Genomic DNA, 23,067 nt, shown 5'->3' with positions numbered 1-23,067 from the left:
GTCCATGTAGATTGAAAGAGAAATAGGCAATCGAAGAATAGGGTTTACAATAATGAGCTCATTGAAAAAGTTCCTTCCTCTATTTCTGGGCCAAAGACATGGGGCATGTCTTATTAGCCCACCAATATATTGTCTTATGTAAACCTCTTCTTCAAAATCACCTTTAAGAAAGTTGTTTTCACGTCCACTTGATGTAGCTCTAGATCCAAATGAGCTATTAATACCATGATTATCCTAAATGAATCATTTTTTGATACTAGAGAGAATGTTTCATGATAATCAATGCTTTCATTTTGAGTAAAACTATTATTGTCTACAAGTCTAACTTTATATCGTTCAACATTATTTGGAAGCATCGTTTTAGGTTTTGTAAACTCTATGACTAAAGCTCCTTTTGGTAAGGGAACAAGATCCCAAACTTGATTTTTAGCCATGGATACATTCATTAATGGCATGACTTGCGAAAACAATGTTGGATCATCTTTAGGTCCAACATCAAAATGGTATACAATATAACCATTATGGATTGATGGTCTTCATATTCTAGAAGTTCTTAGAGCTCCTCAATCTGAGGTGCACAAGCGGTGCAAATGCAAAGTGCAGCTCATAGCACCCGAAGCCCGAGCTTGTGCACATGTCGTACGATGCTCGCTAGGCACTTCTTCACCAGCTAATTTATTGTTAAAATGAAAAGGATTTCTTATAAACTAGTTAACTTATTTGTATAAACAAGTATTTTATTTGAAATATTCAAATTACTCTTCAACAAAAGAAAAAAAAATCAATGAAGGAGTTAAAAGGTAGTCGAACTGCCTCAAGGTTGAGGGGATAGTTGAACGAGCCCTCCGCTTGAAGGGTGGTCGTCTACTCCCTCCAACCCTACCATCTCTCTCTTTTTAATATTTTTTAAAATTTTTTATTTTGTTATTTTGTTAAGTTTTCTTTTGTTATTTAGAGTTAAAATATCAAACTATTAATAGGTAGTTCAAGTATTACAATTTACAAATATTAGTTTGAGGCAATGTAATTGTGTTGATGGCGTAATTTGTAATTTTCCAACCAAAAAAAAAAAAAAGGAGAAAGAGAGACAAAGAGAAGCCTAAAACCCTCACAATCCCATGTCCCACTCTAAAACCCCGGCGTAACTGAGAAAAGAATAAGCAAGCCAAAGCAACAGAAAGCTCAGCCATTTCGCCTCACGAAATGGCGGGTCCGTTGTTGCTCCGCTCGCTCTGGTCCACCACTCGCAAATCCTTCTCTTCTTCTTCGCCAACCTCTCCTATCAGAACCTACCTCACTCCACGCGCTCCCTTCCTCCTTTCACGCGCCTTCTCCTCCTCCTCCGCCTCGGCCGCTACCGCGCCCTCCAGCAGCGCGCTCGATCCGAGCCGGCTCCGCAACGTGGCGGTGATCGCTCACGTCGACCATGGAAAGACCACCCTCATGGACCGTCTGCTCCGCCAGTGCGGCGCCGACATTCCCCACGAGCGCGCCATGGACTCCATCACACTCGAGCGCGAGCGCGGCATCACTATCGCTTCCAAGGTAAGTGTTTGTTTGCCCAGAAAGTGGACAAATTGGATGGATAATTTGGATTCTTATTATATCAGTTTGAAGGGGTTTTTTTTAATCTTGTTTTGAATGGGTTTCGTGTTGCTCTTATTCCTATTAGTTTGTCGAAGTTAATATGAGTAAGAGAGGCTTTTAAATGGTGTTTAAAGTGTATTCTTTGTGTAAGTACTCGTCGAAATGACACGGTTGATCGCTCCATCATTATGATTTTAATTTAAAGAAGAGCTTTTTACATGGCATTTGGGGAAGTGTAATCTTAATGAAGATTTTCTAATTTTCGGTCTTTGTTTTTCATAGCATTCCAATGCTATCGAGTGTAAGCTATTACACCCATAATGTTGGTTAGATGGAAATCGTAAGTGACTGATTCTAATTTATCCAGATATCTAAAGCAAGGTCGTGAGAGATTAGTTTCATCGCATTTTATTGATTCAATGAACCATCTAATCCTGTGCACCTTCTCTGAGTTCATTCTAGTGTCACCATCAACATTGATCTGCTTTGAAAGCTCAAGCTATAACGGTTTGAGTAAGTGATCATGAACCTTGAGTTGCATAGTTTGGCCAGTAAACATTTCAAACGTATATAACTGAGAAGCAATATAAATAAAGAACAGAGTTCAGTCGCTCAATATCTTCACTGTAGCACGTTTTGATAATTAGTTAAATTAACAGGCAATGCTGAATTTGAAGTCAATGGAGAGGGCCGTCAGTATGCTCGACCAACTGTTTTGTGGAGGAAAGGGATCACCTTTGGAGGTGTATTGTTGGATCAAATATGGAGTTTCTTGGGGCTAGTGAACGAAAGAGTTGGTAAGGAGGCTCATGATCATAGTATTTAGAGAAGTATTAGGGCAAGTTGGGAGAGGTTTTTTGGGTTTGTGAAGTTTGTCGTGGGGGATGGTAGGAGGGTTCAAAGTTGGCATGACATGTGGTGGGACCTGGTGTTAAAAGAATTACTTTCTGACTTTTTTCTAATAGCTATGGATAAGAATGCTTCCATTGGAATGCTCAGATAACAAGGGGATCCACTGTTGGACCCTCAGGTTTGTTTGAGCTTTCCAGAACTAGGAATAAGAGTTAGTCAATTTTTGATGGGTCTTCTATATAATCTCCCAGTGGGTGAGGGGGCTGATTGATTGTTTTGGAAGCTGGACCGAAATGGCATATTTGATGTCCCATCTTTTTATGAGTTATTGAGAGGATTTGGTAATGTGCAATTTCCTTGAAAGAGTACTTGGTATAGCAAAATTCCTAAAATGGTTGTTGTTGTTGTTGTTTTTTGTTTTTTGGGAAATTTCTAACTTTGGATAATTTCATTAAAAGGAACATCATCTTAGTGAACTGGTGTTACTTGTTTAAATCCAGCGAGGAATCGGTTGATCATTTACTATTCGGTTGTTAATGAGTTGTGCGCTTTTGTCATCTCTTTATTTGGGGTTCGTTGGGTGATGCCCAAGAAAGTAATTGATGTATTTTTTGGTTGGAAAGGGAACAGTGGATGCCCAAGAAAGATTGAACTATATTTTAGTTGGAAAGGAAAGAGTGGCTTGGTCAGGATTGTGGCTCCTCTTAGCCTAATGTGAGAGAGAGAGAGAGAGAGGTTTCTGTTCTCGAACTTAAAATGTTATTTGTGAGATCTTTGTATGTCTGGTTGTTGGCTTATAGTGGTGTCCATGATTTTTTTTTTCTCTTTATTTGGGGTTCATTGGGTGATGTCCATGAAAGTAATTGACGTATATTTTCTTTGGAAGGGAAAGGGTGGCTTGGTCTGGATTGTAGCTCCCTCTTAGCCTAATGTGGAGAGAATCAAAGATCTTTTTTTGTCTAGTTGTTGGCTTATAGTGGTGTCCATGATTTTTTTTTTCTCTTTATTTGGGTTCATTGGGTGATGCCCAAGAAAGTAATTGACGTATTGGATCGTAGCTCCTCTTAGCCTAATGTGGATTAGGCTAAGATAATTTTTGATCATGTTGAGCTTTCTGCTCTCGAGCTTAAAAAGTTATTTGTGAGATCTTTGTATGTTTGATGGTTAGTGGTGTGACTGGTGTCCATAAATTTTTTGTTTTGGATTTTTTAGTTCTCTTGAATTTTGTTATATTCTTTAAGTGTATTTATTATTTGTTGAAATAATAGTTTATTACTTATCAAAGTAACCCACACATGCACGCGCACAAACACATGTACACCGCGTATTATTTTGAAAGCACAATCAAAGAATGATGAAAATCTCCTTGATGCTTTACTGGATAAAATATTTGTATATCAATGTAACACTCCCTTCCTATTGGAAGATGATATTACACATTGATCGAACTAGAAACGTAAGGATACAAGAACTCCATAAACTGAAAATCAAAGCAAACTAAACATCTTATAACAATTAAAACTTAAACCATCGTATCACTGTTATTACAACTCACCCCTAAGTACATTGGAAGTATACAAAATGAATCATCTAACTAGAAAGGGAAAACCGGACAAGGAAATCATCATAACTAATCAACAAAAGGGACACAAATGGGCAGTCCAAAGATACAACGTATGAAAGAAAGAGGATAAAATATCCTCTAAGGAGGCATGTGTATCGCATAAAATATCATTGAAGACTTTGTTTCCCGCTTTGTTCAATATAGCATGTGTAAAGGAGGCATGGGTGGAGGAGAATATGGAGACAGTAAATGGTGCTATTCATTGGAATGTAAGGTTTATTCGACCTGTTCATGATTGGGAACTGGAGGAGGTTTCGAGATTTTTCAAAATGCTGTATTCCCAACAGGTAAGGCATGGTGGGGTGGATAAAATTTGCTGGATTCCCTCGAAGAGAAAGAATTTTGAGGTAAAGTCATTCTATAAGGTGAAGATTAATTCAGAACCGGTGGATGGCCCTTGGAAGATTATTTGGAAGAGTAAAGCTCCTCTGCGAGTGGCTTTTTTCGTATGGACGGCGGTGATGAGGAAAATATTAACGTTGGACAATCTACGTAAAAAGAACATCATTGTAACAGAGTGGTGTTGTATGTGCAAGAAGAGTGGTGAATCTATTGATCATCTATTATTGCATTGTGAAGTTGCTGTAGAGATATGGAATATGATTCTTTAGCTGTTTGATGTAACGTGGGTGATGCCGGGTAGGTTGAAGGAATGCTTGGGAAGTTGGAGAGGGCAAAGGGGTAAGCGGTCAGTCATGCAAATCTGGAGGATGGGCTCCTTTGTGTGTAATGTGGTGCTTATGGAGAGAAATGAATGCATAGAGTTTTGAGGATCGTGAAATAGGAATTATAGAATTGAAGAAAATGGTGCTCCAAACACTTTTCTCATGGAGAGTGTTGTTGTATTCTTCGCAAGTTTCAACGCTTGCGGAATTCCTAGATTTATGTGCGTCATTTTCAGTTTAAAGCTTATATTTGTGGGCTCTTTTGTATACTTCCTGTGTACATGGGTTGCTCCCCTTGTGCTTTTTAATACATTGACATTACTTATCAAAAAAAGAAAAAAAGAAAAAAATTCTCCAAGGACCTCTCCAAGTCCTCAAAGCACCTATTGTTTCTTTCCCTCCATAAACACTAAATGAGGCAAGTAGGCACCATCTTCCAGACCGTAGCAATCCTCAGCCTTCTAGAGGACTACAAACAAGCAAACAAGTTGATAACCAGTCTACACATAACCCAAGACATCCCAAAATGATTAAAGGAGGGCACTCCACAAAGCGGAAGCTACCTGGCAATGAAGAAGAAGGTGGTCTATCGTCTCCCCATTCCTCTTGCACATGAAGTATCTGTTCATCACAATAATATGCCTCTTCTTGAGATTATCCAAGGTCAGGATCTTGCCTAGAGTCACCGATCACGCAAGAAAAGCCATCCTTGAAGGAGCTTGTGTCCGCCACACTTTCTTCTAGGGAAAATGACTACCTTTAGAACAAGCCAAGGAGTAAAAGAATGACTTGACCTTGAATAATCCTCTTTTGGAGGAGACCCACCACAATTTATCTTCACAACCTCTTCTCACTATTATTGAATGCAACACTTGGAGAAAGGAAGCAAAGACATCCACCTCCTAGTCATGTGCCCCTCTAGAAAAGCTCACATTCCACTGATTGGATCCGCCCAAAAACTCCAGATTAGCATGTGTTTTGTAAACATGCCGAAACTAGTGCTATGCTTTTTTATTTTATTTTATTGTTATTATTTTTAAATTTGAATGAGTTTTTTCACTCATCAAGAAAAATATGTTCCTCCTAGAAACTCAATCTGATACCTATTAATATTTATGTACAGGTTACATCCATTTCATGGAAGGAAAATGAGCTAAACATGGTTGATACACCTGGACATGCAGATTTTGGCGGTGAAGTAAGTCTCCACTGGGAATTGATTCCAGCACAGTGTGTGAAAGTTCTTGGAACCATTTTGCATTTGTTGAATATTATACTTGATGCTGGTGGCCTCATGTTCTTTTACCTTTTTATAGTGAAATGTTCTTTGTGAAGTAAAGCTATTGAAAATTATATTAGGTTATGCATAAAGTAATGGTTTATTTTAATGAAAAAAAATGTTGAATAACGAAGGATGATCTAATTGCAACTTTGTTTTGTATGACACAAATAGGTTGAGCTAGTTGTTGGTATGGTTGAAGGAGCAATTTTAGTTGTAGATGCTGGAGAAGGTCCACTTGCACAGACAAAGTTTGTTCTTGCAAAAGCCTTAAAGTATGGGTTGCGCCCTATTCTTCTTCTAAACAAAGTTGACCGACCTGCAGGTATGACTGTGTTACTCATTTATATGCCAAGTTTTGGTTTATGGAAGTTGAAAGTTATGAAAAATTACGTGAATATTACTAGTTATGTTATGTCTAAGGCAAAAGTAACAGAAAGAGAGAACAAAAATGATAAGAACTAAAAGATGAAGTGTCAAAGTCAAACTGCTTGTAGGCTGCTTCAGTGAAAACATTTTTATCTCTCTCTCTCTAGTTTATGATTTCTCTTATTATTTTTAATCATGATTGGTACCCGTTTTTCACATTTGCTCCTTTCCATGCGTATGGAAGCAGCTAAGTTGGCTAGCATTTGTCTTACATAAACTAGTTTTTGGCAGCCAAGGCAATGTTAAATTTTGCTTGTTATATGAGCTGTAATGGTATCTACTATCAGGTGAATGTTTTATGACTTGCCCAATTTTCTTTTGTCTAATCCTTATTGCGTTTATGGTTGTCATTTATGCAGTTTCCGAGGAGAGGTGTAATGAAGTTGAAAGTCTGGTGTTTGACCTTTTTGCAAATCTTGGTGCTACAGGTGCAAGAGATATAAGAAGTTGAAAAAGTTCAATGATTTTTCACTTGTCTATTCTGTGACTTTCACCACCTTTATCAAAGAACAAGGTGAAAGCTAATGTATATTTTCTGATAATCTTTTTTAGAGGAGCAACTGGACTTTCCAGTTCTATATGCTTCTGCAAAAGAAGGATGGGCTTCAACCTCTTTCACCAAAGATCCTCCTGCTGATGCAAGAAATATGTCAGAGTTGCTTGATGCCGTCATAAGACATGTTCCACCACCAGCAGCTAGCATTGATGCACCTTTCCAAATGCTGGTTGGTATTTAAATATTTATGGGTTTCTGAAGAGTATCTACGTGTGTGATTTTTCTTTCTTGCTGCTTTTTATTTTTTTATTTTTAAGGATGCATTTATGGAATTATAAATTGAAATATTGGCTGTGTTAGAAAGATAATTACTGTGCTTCACAAATATGATAACTTTAATATTGAACTAGCTGTAAAATCTTGGGCACCATGATGGGGATCCCTTTAAGAAAGAAAAATAGTAATTCCTGTTGGCCATCTGGCATAGTTTCTCTCTTTTTTCTTTCTTCCCTCCCTTGGTTTCTTTTGGGTTCAGTTATTGCTGTTCTTCCTTGAGAACAGTTAAAAACATACTTAATAGTGTTATTCAGGTTTCCATGATGGAACGGGACTTCTATCTCGGGCGAATATTGACTGGACGTATTTATTCTGGAATTGTTCGTGTTGGGGACAGAGTCCAGGGACTTCGTAATAAAGATGCAGGAGTTGAGAAAATTGAAGAAGGAAAGGTTAGTAGATTTTTTACTTGCCTGGTTGCAGTTGTAAGCAGGGATATGCTGGCACCTAAATTGCTTTTCAAAAAAGGTTTTAAGTATTAGTCTCAGTGATCTTTTATCCAGAATGAAATTGTACTATCTTAAGAGTTCTAAGTGCTTCATCCCAGTTCTCAGTGGTTAATTTCAGCATTCTGTTATCCAGATAATACAATTTGAATTGTTTCCAAAATGACATGGAATAATTTTTATCCACCATCTTTCAGTTTCTTTTGGGCCTCCTTTTTTATTTTATTTTAGGAGAAACTTCACTAACCTCCCTAAAACTTTGTGCTTTTTGCAGACACCTCTCCATTGTTCAAAAACTCTCACTTTGATGTATCCAATTTTCGTTTCTTTCCACTTTGCCCCTTTCGTTAAGATTTTCTGTGAAATCCTAACTGAAGGGTGTGAAATTTCAATCTTACCCTTACCTTTTATTAAAAAATAATTTTTTTTTTTCTTTTAAATCTTGACTTGTGGGTTTACCGGTGGACCTAACCCACCCGTATTGTCGACCCACGGGTCATGTTATTATTATTATATATTAAAAAAAAAAAAAAAAAAATAGTGACGGTGGGTCACAAGACCCACCGGGGGTCACAAGGTGGGTTACTTTGTGACCCTCGGTGGGTCACTTGTGACCCAACGTGACCCACCGGCGGGTCACAAAGTGAACCTTGGTGGGTCTTGTGACCCATCGGGGTTCACTTTTTTATTATTATTTTTTTAATCATAATTTTTATTTATAAATAAGGGTAAATTTGGAATTTTAAAAAAATTTAGGGGTATAAAAGACTTTTACTCATTTGACCGTTTGATTTAACTACAAAATCCTAACGGAAGGGGCAAAGTGAAAGAAAATAAAAATTTGATACATCAAAGTGAGTTTTTGAACAATGGGGGAGTGTCTGCAAAAAGCGTGAAAGTTTAAAGGGGGTTAGTGAAGTTTCCCCCTTATTTTATCTTACACTGTTAATGATCACCATCAAATATAATCTGCTCATGTCAAAAATTCAAAATAGCCTCCATCTTCATTACTATCCTTACTATTTGTGCCATTCTTCTTGAGAATAGTAAAGATAAGTTCACCACTATATTGTTCTCAACATGGTTTTTAGTATCTTATGATCTGATTCACTTTTTAATCATTGCAATACTTATTTTATTGGTGTATCTCAATTATAAGAATATCACACGATTTAATATGCTTATCTGACAAATACAATATTAGGCAATACGCTCATCCGCTTGATTTGCATAATTTCTGTTTACTTTTTTGTTTTAAGTGAACATTTGTAGACTCTTTTTCAATATTTTTTTTATTCGTTGTTAGATCATCAATTATACCTAAAACTTAAATTGATTGGAAATGATGAATTTAATCATTTAATTTAATATTTTAACACTCCTACTCACATGTGGCCTATAATCTTTCTCAATAAGTGAGACTCACCATGTAAATATTTAACTTAAATGGGAGGTATGTTGTGGAGAAAGGGTTCGAACTCATAACCTCTGGTTTGATATCATATTAAATCACCATATATATTCTAAGTTTAAACTGATAGAAAATGATGAATTCAATCATTTAATTAATATTTTAACAATAGAAAAACTACGTACTTGGGAATTTTTGATGTGTTGTTACTTATATATGGGTTTTCAAAAATTTTATTTTACTCTATTGTTTGATTGAAAATCAATGAGAAGTAGAAAATATGAGATTTCATGTCATTATAAGCAATAGAGAATGATAAATAGCAAATAATAAAAAAAGAAAGAAAGAGAGGAGTATGAAAGTTAGATGAAGCTGTTATTCTAATATAATCATGTAAATGAAATGCCACCTAACTAGTCTTATAAACGTTTATTTCATGCACAAAGAATGGCAAAAATGTTCTAGAATCCTTTTAAGAACTTTAATGGAATCAGGAAAATAATTATTTTTAAGATGAGTTTATGAAAAGAATGAAAACTAAGAACGATGGGTGAGCTAACAGAAGGCACAATGATATGAGTAATATAGTCATGTTCTTTCAAAAGAGTTTTCATTACTTATCAAAAAAAATGGTAATATAGTTATGTTCTACCTTATGCTTTTCTTTTGAATTGTATGTTATAATTCATATATAATAATATATTTTTATCTATCTTTAAGGTTATTTCATATTTTATGATTCACTGTTTAACAACTATGGCGTACAAATAGATAACTCCATAACTTAAATTTTGTGTAAAGAGCCTCCCCACTACTGGGCCTCATTAGATCCATGCTTTATAATTTGTTACCTGGATAACACTTAGGCATATATCGTCAGTTTCACTTGAAATTGCCACTATATGGGGACCTCAAAACCTATGATTTCTTATTTTCTCAACAGAGGATGTGTGTTTGCAATGCTTTTGTTTTGTTCTTAGGAAAAAGAGAAAGGGATAAAGAAGTCTGTCATTCATGTCTAGAATCTAAATCCCATAGCGAATATGAACAACTACAAGTAGATTTCCTGATCTCTTTTGTCTTTACTTTCCTTTAGCTTTTGCAATATATTACTGCTACAATTGCAGTAGAGCTGTTCTTTATGAAGCTTGTTTCTTCCCCTGAAGGTATTATTTCATTTGATTTTCTGACTAATATACACAAAAGATTTGAGAAGAATTGAATCACTTCATCCAAATCTCCATTTAACTACAATTTGCATGAGAAATCTGATATTAGTTATAGCTTTGAAAAAGTCTTGGATGCTCTCCGTTTGTACTGGGATGCCAATTGGGATTGGTGGATAAGGATGTTTCCTGGTAACTTGTTCCCAATTGCTTTCCCTTCTTGGAATCGTGCTTGCTGAGCTTTGTCTCAAGAATTCATGCAACATTCGTTTGGTTCAAATTCCAAATGAAATGAAAATGTTCTTAGGATATTACTCTAAATATAATTCTCTATTTTTCAATCAATGCCTTGACTTTCCACAAGCAGTATGGATGTCATATGCATCATTTATGAATCTTTGTCTCGTAGGTGGTGAAACTGATGAAAAAAAAAGGTACAAGCATGGTTCCAGTTGATATTGCCGGAGCAGGAGATATCATATCAATGGCTGGTTTGACAACTCCAGCGATAGGCCATACGGTGGCAAATGTGGAGGTAAATGAATGCTTTTTAATATTGTATCCACAGATCAGTTGTGTTCTTCACTATTTCCTTCTTGTCTCACTTGGGAAAGCATAGAACCCCAACCGGATATCTTGACGTCATAGGCAATCTTATTAATTCACTTTTTGGACAAAGTTCTTTGAGCTGGCCCTTAAAAGATTAGCAAATCAATTGACCTCCTACTTTCAATCAAATGGCAAAACAAGTGCCTTTGTTTGTTGCAAAAGTATGATTTTCCTTCCATTGTTGATACAGACATTAGTATTGGGTTTTCTACATGGATGTGGGGTCTTGGCCATGGAAACTTCTACAAATTGAAGTTAGCAAATATGTCTTTGTAGATATCTAATATTAAACATTTTCAATGGTTGACTGTTTGCAAGCACAATTGCTATAAATAATAAATCAATTCTCTAAAGTGAACTCTATGATTTGAGCTTCAGTTATGTAGTGAATTCTTCAAGACACTTTACCACTGGGCAGCTGCCTTTGATTTTAATATTTCTACCTTTCATGTTTTTCCTTGTTTTTTTTCTTCTTCTGCAAGTTAAGTGTATCTCTTGTATACTTCTTGTATACTTGGTTGCACCTTTGTGCTTTTTTAATAAATTTGCTATTACTAATAAAAAAAAAAGCATTTAACTGAAGCATTTTACAGATTGTCCTCTAGTGTTTGACACACCAAATTTTGAGGAGAACTGTCCTTGAAATCATAGGGAGTAATTATTCCCCGTAAAGTAATTTCAAGAGTTCTACAAACTAGCACCCTTCCTCTTCATTCGGGTCATTTTGGCTAGATGTTTCTCTTATATGGTTTCTATGTACATGGGTTGCAACTTTTAATAAATTACGATTACTTATAAAAAAAAATTATACTTCACAATTCCAAAGTTAAAGAGATATCTCTGATTTTAGTGTAGGGGCTGAACGGAAAACTTTTTTACAGGCTTCAAAATATTAGTATATGGTTTAACAGAAGAATGTTTGATAGGCTGCAAAATAAAATCACGCCAAAAACCAGGGTGGGCTTTCTATAATAATATGGATTAGATCTGAGGTTTAAGGCACTAAATAATTTCTTTATAGGGCCACAAGTAAATTTTCTATTGAAGAGACTTTTCAAAGATCTAATGATGTGAAAATACTTGCCACATGTATGTTTATTGCTTCCCATGTCTCAACTAGGAAGTGTTACATTTGGGGATTAATCCCTTACACACACACACACAAACACTCACACTTATGCTTGGATTTGTACATATATAGCTTGGCATTAATATGGCTATAGAGGACCTGTATCCTTGCATCATATTGGCATTTGTCTTGCTTTTGAATTTCTGTACCGCATTATATTATTTAATGTCATTTAGGTGGTTAATATTTTTTTCTCAAATTCTCAGGATTTGTATCTGTGCATCATATTCTCTTGCTTTCAATCTCTGTACCACAGTATGATTTTCAATGCCCTTTTAGGTGGTTGTTATAAATATGCCTTTTCTTTTTCCAGACTCAATGGATGCATTTGGTAACCTGAACAATATGGATATATTTTTGAACTTATGATTGCATTTGCCAGGTTATGACGGCGTTGCCCACTGTTGAGTTGGATCCCCCAACCATTTCTATGACTTTTGGCGTCAACGACTCTCCATTGGCTGGTCGTGATGGTACCCATGTGAGTTGTGAATTTTTCCTTTACTGTTTTTTTTTTTTTATAGGTAATATCAAGAAAGCTTTATAAAAAGTGAAGGCACCCCCAAGCACAGGAAGTATAAAAAAGGACAAAAAAGCAAAAAGAACAAACAAAAAAAACAAGAAAGAATAAGGAGAAGAACCCGCGGAACCCAACACCAACAAGAACACAGCAACTACCAAACTAACCCACAAAAACCCACAGCCCCACAAGGACCAAACCAAAAACCCTTCCACCCAATACCCAAAAGGGAATCCAGCGCTACCACTCGTGAGCCTTGCCTTTCCTTCGCCAATTGGATGTGTATGCATCGCCATAATTAATGGAGCTCTTCAAATTGAACAACTCCCTTTTGCCTTTAGACTTAGGCCAAGCAACCTTAACTTCCCGATGAAGGTCCTCTTCAATGGCATTCAAAAGCGCCAAAGTCAGGTCCTCATCTTCGTCACTATATATCCAATCTAGAGGGTCAGGAAAGAAGTCACCTGCCCCATCATCCCACTCAGCAATCGCCTCAGACAAGCTGAATCCTGTTGGAGTGTAAACATTAAGAGGTTTGGGGGAATCACCGTCCACACCATCCTAAAGCTCGCCTCCCTGATCCCTAACGATGATCTACCCGAACGGACTGAAGCCTACGGGCCAATTCTGGGATTGGGTCAACCTGTTCAAATTGGAATCCTCCCCCTTCACAGCAACCACCATAGTTGACAACGACGCGACCGGCAACTTAGACAGTGGGGAAGGAGTACCTCTTATTGACAAACTAGGATTAAGAAACCCCTGCCTGAGAAGTCCCTGTTGAGGAGCAGGCTTCAAAGGAGCTGCAACCCCAAAGAAAGAGACTTTCTTAGTCAATTTTTTTTATTGTTGCCATCAATTGCAACATATCTCATTAGTTGCACCATTTGATACCAGTTATGTGTTTGTTAGTAATTTTTTTTTGATAAGTAATATTTTATATCAAAAGCGCAGAGGGGCGCAACCCTAGTACACAGGAAGTATACAAGGGAAACGACTAACTAGAAGAAGAGAAAAGAACAAGAAAATCAAGAAAGCTTAGTTATGTGTTTGTTAGTAATTATGAACAATAAATAATAAATAAATAAATAAAATGTCTTAGTTATGCATTCTGTTGATTTCTTGTTAGTTTTAGCTTCTGGAAATGTTTCCTTCATACTGGGAGAGAGAATTTGAAATCCTTTCTTGTATGGAAAATACATGAATAATACACATATTTAATGCACCGCTTGGATATCATAATGACTTGGAAAATCTACAGAAACATGACAGACTTGACATGGACATAGCAAACATCATGCTATGTTTAGAACACATTTCCTCTCTCTCTCTCTCTCTCTCTCTCTCTCTATTTTATTTTAAAAAAGAAAAAATCTTAACCTTAAGGGTATTTCTGCCAGTGTTGGAATCCATACATTTAGAACACATTTATCGCACTATTATACATTTTTCTATAGGAACTTTATTTTTACCATTTCCGCCTTTGATAGCTTGGCCTACAATTTGTTTGTTGATTTTTTTTTTTTTGTTTGTTAAATGGTGTGCTCATTTAAAATACAAAGATATAAGATTGAGAATGAAAATTAAAAATGAGCTTTACAACCTCTAGATCACATTTTTGGTTTTACGAAACAATGTGTTGGAGCTTCTTAAATTGTTTCAGGCTTTTGGACCATATTTATTGTTTTTGGTAAGTAAATTTATTAAAAGCGCAAATGGCACAACCCAAGTACACAAGATGCTCACAAGAGAAAAGACCATATGTGTTTTTGCTTTGGATTCCCATGTATTTAGGTGAAGCTTTCATTGCTAAGGATTTGCTTCCAGTGTGAGACATACATTTGACTGCAATAGATTTGGTTTCGTTTTCACTGAATAGTTGCCAAACTATAGGGAATAGAGATGTCTAGAATATATGTTAGTTATTGTTTTCACCAAGCCTTTATGTCTTCTATAAACTACCTTGCCATTACCGCATGGAACTATTTTTATGGTGTGTCTATATTAAACCTTTTGAGGGCCTCGTAAAATTCCAGTTCTCCGTGTGGAAGAAGATTTAAGACCTTGCAATGTGCCATATTCTAAACTAAACTTAACTAAGCCTAAATTGTTACTAAAATAGGATTGGTTCTTTGTTGCTCTATCTAAGGCCTCAAAAGAGTCCATGTTTGTAGTATATGATATGATTAAGTTTATGCATGCTGTCAGCCTACCCTCAACCTCTTCTGTCCGGGCTTTGGATCTTGCACGTGTTATGTGTGATGTGATTTTGGGTTGCCTCTCAAAGTAATACTTCAGTGTGGTACTTTGAATTGAATGCTTACTTTTTAATCCTAATGTTTTTAGATATTTGTATGTTTTCTTTTGTTTTTAGTAATAGTTGATGACTCTACATGAGCTGATGTGTTACTGCTTATGTATTTCTAGTTGACTGGAGGGAGAATTGGTGATCGGCTAATGGCCGAAGCAGAAACGAATCTTGCCATAAATGTGCTCCCTGGCTTATCAGAGTCATATGAAGTTCAGGGGAGGGGAGAACTTCAACTGGGTTTGTTCTCTATCACTTCTAGAGTTTAAAACAAAGAATAGTGCTTCTTTTTTGGTGCACAGAGCTCAATGCATATAACTATATGCTGACTGTAGTTTCTGTGTTGGGTAAAACAGGTATCTTAATTGAGAATATGAGGCGTGAAGGATTCGAGTTGTCTGTCTCACCGCCTAAAGTTATGTAAGTTTTTAAGTATGCTTGCTTTATCAATTTAATTCTCTGTTTCCTAATGCAATATGATTTTTGTTGAATACACATCACACAATGCCGAGGAATAGAATATTGATATTAATGCAGATGTTGAGGTTCTGGAACTGTACATGTAGAAGTTGATTATAGACAAAATTAGTGGCGAACATGGAGCTTATCAATCAAACTTTGAACTGTTAGTTGAGACATTAGAGTTCACAATTGCAAACTTCTCCATGGTCGGTGGTTTTTCTTCGTTTACTTCCCTGTTTCTTTAACTTCATATGACAAGTTCAAGATTTGGATATTTTGTTTTTAACATATTATATTAGCTATAACACTGGTTTTTTTTCTTTAAAGATTTCTTCCCAGTTTCTGATGTATGAAGGTGCCTGAGTTTGGTCATAAAATTTGCATAATCATCCTTAACGATGAACTATTCATTCTCACATTCTGGGCAATGTTCCTGTTCTAAATCAGGTATAAAACAGAAAATGGTCAAAAGCTTGAGCCAATAGAAGAAGTCACTATTGAGGTAAGAATCTCTTGTGTACATGTGGTAAAGAATCAGTGCTGGGCTAACTTCTTAAAATGTTACTTATAGGTAAATGACGAGCATGTCGGGTTAGTTATGGAAGCCCTATCTCATAGGCGAGCCGAGGTTATGGACATGGGTCCTGTCGCCGGAAATTTTGGCAGGACTAGATTGTCTTTGACCTGTCCCTCAAGGTTAGTGCTCAGTTGTTCTTTCTGGAAAAAGTTGTTTCTGCTTGCTCATCAAATTCTGTCATCTTCAAAATCTCTTATTTATGATGGTCCTCAAAATGTTTTTTTTTTTTTGATAAGTTATCAAATTTTATTAAAAAGCGAAAGGGTTTAACACAAGTACATAGGAAGTATACAAGAGCGATACATAACTCGAAAAGTGGTCAAAGATCGACATTTTGCTGTGATAGCATGTCAAAATTAGGGTTTGCAAGAAAAGAGAGGCTCACAATGTATGGTGGCCCTCTCAATATTTTGTTATATATATAAGGGAAAAATTACAGCAAAGATGAAAATACCCTTTTCCCTTTTTATTACTGTTAGAAGAGTTAATACCCATTCTAACAACACATCAAAAAATATTTAAAAAACTCATCAAAAAAATACCCATTCTAACAACAAGGATGCCAAACAAACCCTCATAGACAGACTGTTTATCATTTGACATGGTTGAGTACCAAAAGGCAAGGAATTTAGTGTGATTTTCGACCATTTTTGTAATATATGTATCAAAAGACTCAAAACAAAAATCATGTGTGATTTTCAACCATTTTTTAATTAGATAAAAAGTTATATGAAAAGACTGAAAACTTAAATCACCACTTCCATCATACTCATTTAGCCACAAAGGTGTTGTTTCCCACTAAGTCTCAAATTAAATTGTACTGTGAATAGTTTAGTCTTACCATATTTGTACTTGCTTCTGGAGTTTATGGCTTAGGAATTCAAAAGTGGTCATTTGACTTTAAAAGTATTTGATTATTCTTTGCATCCTGACAAAATGACAAATGGCATCCCCAATACCTTGCTTGAATTTTTAATTGAAATTCTGTTTCATGCAGCCTTTGAAAGAGAGAGAGCGAGAGAGAGAAAAAGAATGTAATTCGTTTGTTGTATTCTACAGGGGCCTGGTTGGTTACAGAAGCGTGTTTAGCAGTGATACTCGTGGAACTGGATTTATGCATCGTGCTTTCCTGAGTATGCATGTTCTACTAAAGATATTTGTGCATGTTGTTCTAGAGATATTTTAATGTCCCTTTTAACATTCATTTTCCTCCACACTCATAAGTCATAACTTGGTGTCATGTCATTGGGTTTTCATTAGGGGTGGCATTTTTTCTTCCAACTGAGTCATATTAACCTACTTCAAGAGATACATAAGACAGAAATTCTTGTTTGAAATGTTTTGGTTGCGCAAGTATTATATGTGCTCATGTTATGAGTATATGTATATATTAAAAGTTATGGATACATAACACTTGTCAAAAAAAAGAAGAAGTTATGGATACATAACAATATCTATAAATTTAATTTGAAAATTGGCTTTGGACTGGTTTATTCATATCTATACTCGGATTGGTTTCTTAGCTAGAACTGTGATTGTGGGTTGGGTGTCATGATACGTATTCATTACCAGTCTGACCTGATATTCTGTTGGACTGTTTAAAATTGGCTTGATCTGAGATATAGAAAACGAATGATTTCAATTACCTACTATGTATTGATTTTTGGTAATCAATTTCCATAATTAATTAAGAAGCATGATTTATGTTTCATTTTTTTTTTTTTTTCTGGACCTCATTATTGCTAACTGTCAGAAGAATTCCTTGACCCTGAATTCTTTTAGATTATTTGCATTTGCAGATTTCACTTTTAAATATTTCCATTTTCTTTCACTCTTTGTAGTTTAATGTTGCACCTACTTACCAAAAACAGTTGTTTAATGTTGCATCATTTAGTAGAAGTCTTGTTCATTCCTATTATTATCTGTTTTCTGCAGCCTATGAAAAATATCGGGGTCTTCTTGGCAATGTCCGGAAAGGAGTCTTGGTATGGTTGTCTCTTTCCTTTCTGTTTTCTGATGGCTTAAGTTGAGTTCGTTCTTCTATTTTCATCTACTATAGAACAAGAATTTTTTTTTTTTTGGTATAACCGTGGTATCTAGGGCTCCACCCCGATTAGATCCCCTGGACAACATGCACTATAGAACAAGAATTCGAGGGTATAAATCACCAATGATGTTCAGTTTTCCATTAGTGTTTATGTTACCATGACAACGTATCTCTTTTCATGCATCAGTGATCTTTGATGTTTGAATCTAAAGCACTTATTTTCCTTTTTCCTTGTTTTTATTTTTCTTTATTTTTTAAACTTTTGGGAGATTTAGGAAGGCTTGGAGATGAGATGGATCAATATTTACATACATACATACTATATGCATGCATATTGGTGTATGGAAACCTACCTAGTTGTATTTGCCAACTGTATTGGTGTCAGTATAATCTGAACCTGATTTTTATAGCATAAAACTAACATTATGTTGAAAGAAATTTCTGAATCTCGTTATTTCTAAAACTGAAGCAGTACCTTGTTGTACAACTAGTTTATGATATGTAACACTGATACATTGGTGCATTATTGAATGGCTGTACAATGTGTAAGAAATACTTCATACTTAAGCAGTTCTAAGTATTGATTTCTTTATTATGCTATTGAGACCCACAGAAAGAAAAAGATTCCATTCTCCCTGTGGTGGAGGAAAAATGAGAAGAAAAGAGACAGTACACACCAGAAACAGATTGCATAAAGGAATATGTGCATGTAATAGTTTGAAGAATTCAAATCCGTGTTCGGTGAAAATTCTCGTTCGTCTTAAAACTAATATACAGGTTTATTTACACATTATTCTAATGTCGACAATGAAGACGATCGTTAGCTTCTTAAATGGACACTTTGAGATAATTATCAATGTCTAACATCCAATAGTGGAGAACTCCCACGGTAGCAAATATAAGAAACTCTTTCACTGCAATCCTATAACGATCCATAATTATTTAGCATATCACTGGGTCTTACATTAATTTCTGCAAGATAGTATTTAGTTATACTGGGGTCCACTGATATTATGTCAGATGCTGTGTGGTTGAATTTTAAACACTGGAATCAGTTTATCTTTTTATTTTTTGAAACGTTAGAAGCTGTTGTTCTAGCTACTTTTTAAGCATTTTCTTGCATTACTAGGTAAAGCTCCTTCCACCTCTCTGCATTTTAGGAAATGGTATCTTCATCGTTTTGATGGACCTATCCTTAAGGAACACTTATGTCCTTCACTTTTTTGAACTATATTCTTTCTTTTTATGAAAGTAAAAAATAAAAATTTAAAATGAAATCATGTTTAACTCCATTCCAGAAATATGGAGAATTACTTAAAATTTAAGGGTTTTACTGAAGTGGAAACGAGAGTATATGAGCTTTAAGTTTAGTAAAAGTTGAAAAAGATGAAACCATAGTAAAATTTTGATGGTCAACAGGCACCAAAGAGTGAGGAGAGGAGAGGAGAGTTAGGTGGATGTGGCCTATCGAATAAGAGCTGGGTAGATTGCTCTATGATACAAAATATTGGGTTGTTAAAAAGAAAGATTTTCATAAAATGAGAATAACCAAATGAGACTGTTGAGATGGACGAGTGGAAATATTAGGAAAGATAAGATAAGGAATAAAGTAATCTGATTATAGGTCACATTGACCCCTGTTGAGAGAAAGATGAGAAAAAGGTCGGCTTAAAATTTCTTATATACTCTCTGTGTACCTGGGGACGCCTTACGCTTTTAATGATGTCTTAAAAAAAATAATAAAATAAAGAGATGACAGGGAATATGATTTTAGACAGAGTATGATGGTGAAATTCATGTGGCCACCCCTGATTAGTTAAAAAAGTTTCATAAATTTGGCCCGAATTTAATGGCAATTGATGTTTAGTTGAGTTCAGTTTATTTCAATGGCACTCTTTTGTTTAAAGAATCTCTCACACCTCTCTCTCTTTCTCTCTCTCTCTCTCTCTCTCTCTCTCTCTCTCATACAGTTCCAGCATCAATGCTGAAAAAAATCTCAAATTTTGTTGACTTTGTAATGAGTTAATATATTTGATATTTCCATATGTTATTCAAGGAAAATAAGAAAGGAAAAAAAATACGGACTGAAAAAATAATCTCTGTTTCATGTAAAAAAGATTAGGTTAATTTTACCTGACGATCTTGTTGGTACTTGATGCCTTGGAAACTTACATTGCAATCACATTTCTATATAATGCTTTGCTAATTGAAGTAGATCTTGGAGGCTTGGAGCTGAATGCTTTCTGTTTTATACCATTTTCTCAGTCATAAACCTTATTTTTGTTTTCTGCTTTTAATTGAACAGGTATCAATGGGCTTTGGTACAATCACATCTCATGCACTAATGAGTTTAGAAGCTCGTGGAACTCTCTTTGTGAATCCTGGGATGGAGGTTGACATAAATAATATTTTGCTATATATTTCTGCTTGTTGCTCTGCTCCCTAACTTCCATTAGTTATTACACGTTTGACCAGTGAAGGTTTCCTGCCTTCTGTTTTGTTATAAGCAAATTAAATGTATAGACCTAGTATATTCATCTGAATTAAATCAATAATATCCCTATGGAGCTTTTTCAACAAAATTAAGTCCTCATTTGTCTAAATTTTTTCATGAAGTTCGAGTATATCCCTTGATTGTGAGTACCATTGCTCCTTTTTTTTTTTGCTATGTTGGTATCTGCTGAAATGCTTTTCTTACTGCCTCTGTTGCCATAATTTTTCTCTCAAGATGCAAGTGGGATTCTTAACTGTCCCACATGTGCAATCCCACTTTGTGTTTTAAAGTGGTAAAATGGCAGTGAGAGAAGGTTAGGGCAGCAGAATTGACTGACTGCATTTTTTGGGTTAGTTGGGTCAAAATGGATGCCCATGGCAATTGATCCCCTTTCCCCTTCCTCTGGACGGATGATATGAATGGTAGTTAGCATTTTGTTTTAGTAAGAGGGTATTCAACTCAAGAAAGTTTGAGACAGCCATCCTTAAAGATTTAAGTGTCACCTTAGTACCTAGAATAATGCTAGAAGTCACTCTCGTATTCCTCCAAGAATTATATGCCTTTTAAAATCACCATTAGGCTTATGTTGATCACTATTAAATTTTGATCAAGTGGTGATTTATAAGCCACCTCATTTTACAAAAGGGACACAATAAAGACTTCTAGAATTACTCTAGTACCTGTCCTCTTATATGAAGCAAAGCTGACTGTTTGTTCTTTCATGTGCAGACGTATGATGGCATGATTGTGGGTGAGCATTCACGGGATACGGATCTAGATGTAAGAATATCTGTACCTTTCACATTATATATTAGTGTTAAATTGTTGTAGCTTATCTTGCAATGATTGCCTTTCTGCAGATCAATCCAGTCAGGACTAAAGAACTTACTAATGTGCGTGCTGCTGGGAAAGACGAGAATGTGAAGCTATCTCCTCCTCGCTTGGTACGTATTTGTTAGTCATTGTGTTCTTACTTTTGTGTTTCTATTTCCTCCAGTGGGTTGTATGTTCTAGCATCTAATGTATATGCCTGGAAATAAAGAGTGTATGATTCACTAATACACAGAACCCAGTAAGGTACTGAGAGGTACTACAATATCTGACTTGATATTCTTGACCATCCTGCATGATAACTCTCTTACCATAGGATATGGTGACTCTTTTGTGTATGTTTTGGTGATATTATTGGATCAGTCAAGCTACCTTGTTAAGAAATTTGTCAGTTGACATCGTAAAATGTTGAAACAGTAGGCAGCTTTTGGTGGTCATGAACAAAAAGTTTCTGCACTCTTACAATTGATTTTTGGTGTGGTTGCTTACATCTGAATGCATATGGTTGCAGATGACTCTTGAAGAAGCCATTGGTTATGTAGCTTCGGATGAGCTTATCGAGGTACATTGCGCGTAATATCTTTTATTTTTCATTTTGCGATTATCAAGTAAAATTTGTTCCATAATTTTGTTGCAGAAGAAATTAATTTCTTTCATGCCCTTCCATTTCTTGCATATATTTTTGAAGTCGTTCCAATTATGCCACTGTATGCCGATGCTGTCCTACATTGACAGCAGATTCCGAAATTTTCTTATAATTTTTGGAATGAAACTATTTGTATTGTAATTTTGTTACTGCTAGTGGCTTCCTGATTTGTTTGCAGTATTGTTATTTGTGGAGTTTAATTTATTTTTAAGCCAATGATGCTTGTGTCTAATATCATCTTATTCTTATTCTTATTTATTCTTATTTTTTTTTTTATGAAGGTTACACCAAAATCCATTCGGTTAAGGAAGAAATACCTGGATGTCAACAAGCGTAAAAGCATGAGTAAAAAGCCAAAGGACTGAAGGAAGCATTTGTCCTTGATGCAATTTTGTAACCTTATTATTATTATTACTATTCATTTTACTGGTGTACTATAAAGAGGTGATTATCATAGTCATTCTCTATGTCTGCCTCAATTTAGGTTACAAGGAATACTGAAATATTATTTCATAAATGATGAAAAAGGAAAGTAGATGTTGTATTTATCAGAAGCAATAATTGAAATGAGATATATTTACTCAATTTTTTTGTCATATCAAAAGCACACCCTTTTTCAGTTTTAGTTTTTTAGTGAAGCTTTTCTTACCTCTGACCATAACCTGTAGTTAGTAGATTTTTAATCTTGCCATGTCTAGTGCTTTGTATATATGTATTTGTGCGTGGTTACTCGTTTTAAAATTGCATTTGAAAATCACTTACTTTATTAAAAATGCATATGATTTTTTTAAAATACACGTGAAAATCACGTGTTTTAGATACATATCAATTTAATAAATTGAATTAAAAAAAATTCATTTGACCCAGGTTGAAGGAAACTTTGTTTAGGGTAATATGAAATGCAATTTGCTGTTTGCCTTTAGGATTGCTGGACTAATATTCTCTACAACCAACTTTCATTCACTTGGAATTTCAAGGAGTGGAATTACTGTCGCGTATCATATGGGGGTAAAATTAGGGGTGTCAATCCAGTTCTGGTTAGCGGTTATTGGCTAAAACAGCTAATTGGAATCAAGGTAGCCAGTAAGTCAATTTAGAAAATCGGAACTGGTAATTGGCTAATGATTATCGATTCTGTAATAACCATCGGTTA

General features: G+C 35.4%; 1 protein-coding gene across 1 annotated transcript; it reads left to right on the top strand.

Moving 5' to 3' along the window:
- The first annotated feature begins 1,096 nt into the window (after nucleotides 1–1,096).
- LOC132182297 (uncharacterized) lies at nucleotides 1,097–22,510 on the top strand. Its single transcript, XM_059595499.1, has 19 exons — nucleotides 1,097–1,545; nucleotides 5,852–5,926; nucleotides 6,182–6,332; nucleotides 6,796–6,864; nucleotides 6,989–7,161; nucleotides 7,523–7,660; nucleotides 10,701–10,826; nucleotides 12,412–12,510; nucleotides 14,977–15,097; nucleotides 15,214–15,277; nucleotides 15,767–15,821; nucleotides 15,891–16,015; nucleotides 16,956–17,029; nucleotides 17,832–17,881; nucleotides 20,249–20,335; nucleotides 21,167–21,217; nucleotides 21,298–21,381; nucleotides 21,780–21,830; nucleotides 22,196–22,510. Exons 1-19 carry the CDS (start codon nucleotides 1,204–1,206, stop codon nucleotides 22,277–22,279), a joined length of 2,019 nt encoding a protein of 672 aa, XP_059451482.1. The 5' UTR covers nucleotides 1,097–1,203; the 3' UTR covers nucleotides 22,280–22,510.
- Nucleotides 22,511–23,067: the final 557 nt, after the last annotated feature.

This window comes from Corylus avellana, chromosome ca5 (assembly GCF_901000735.1).
Source record: "Corylus avellana chromosome ca5, CavTom2PMs-1.0".
Taxonomy (NCBI): domain Eukaryota; kingdom Viridiplantae; phylum Streptophyta; class Magnoliopsida; order Fagales; family Betulaceae; genus Corylus; species Corylus avellana.
This window is presented reverse-complemented; position numbering and strand designations above follow the sequence as displayed.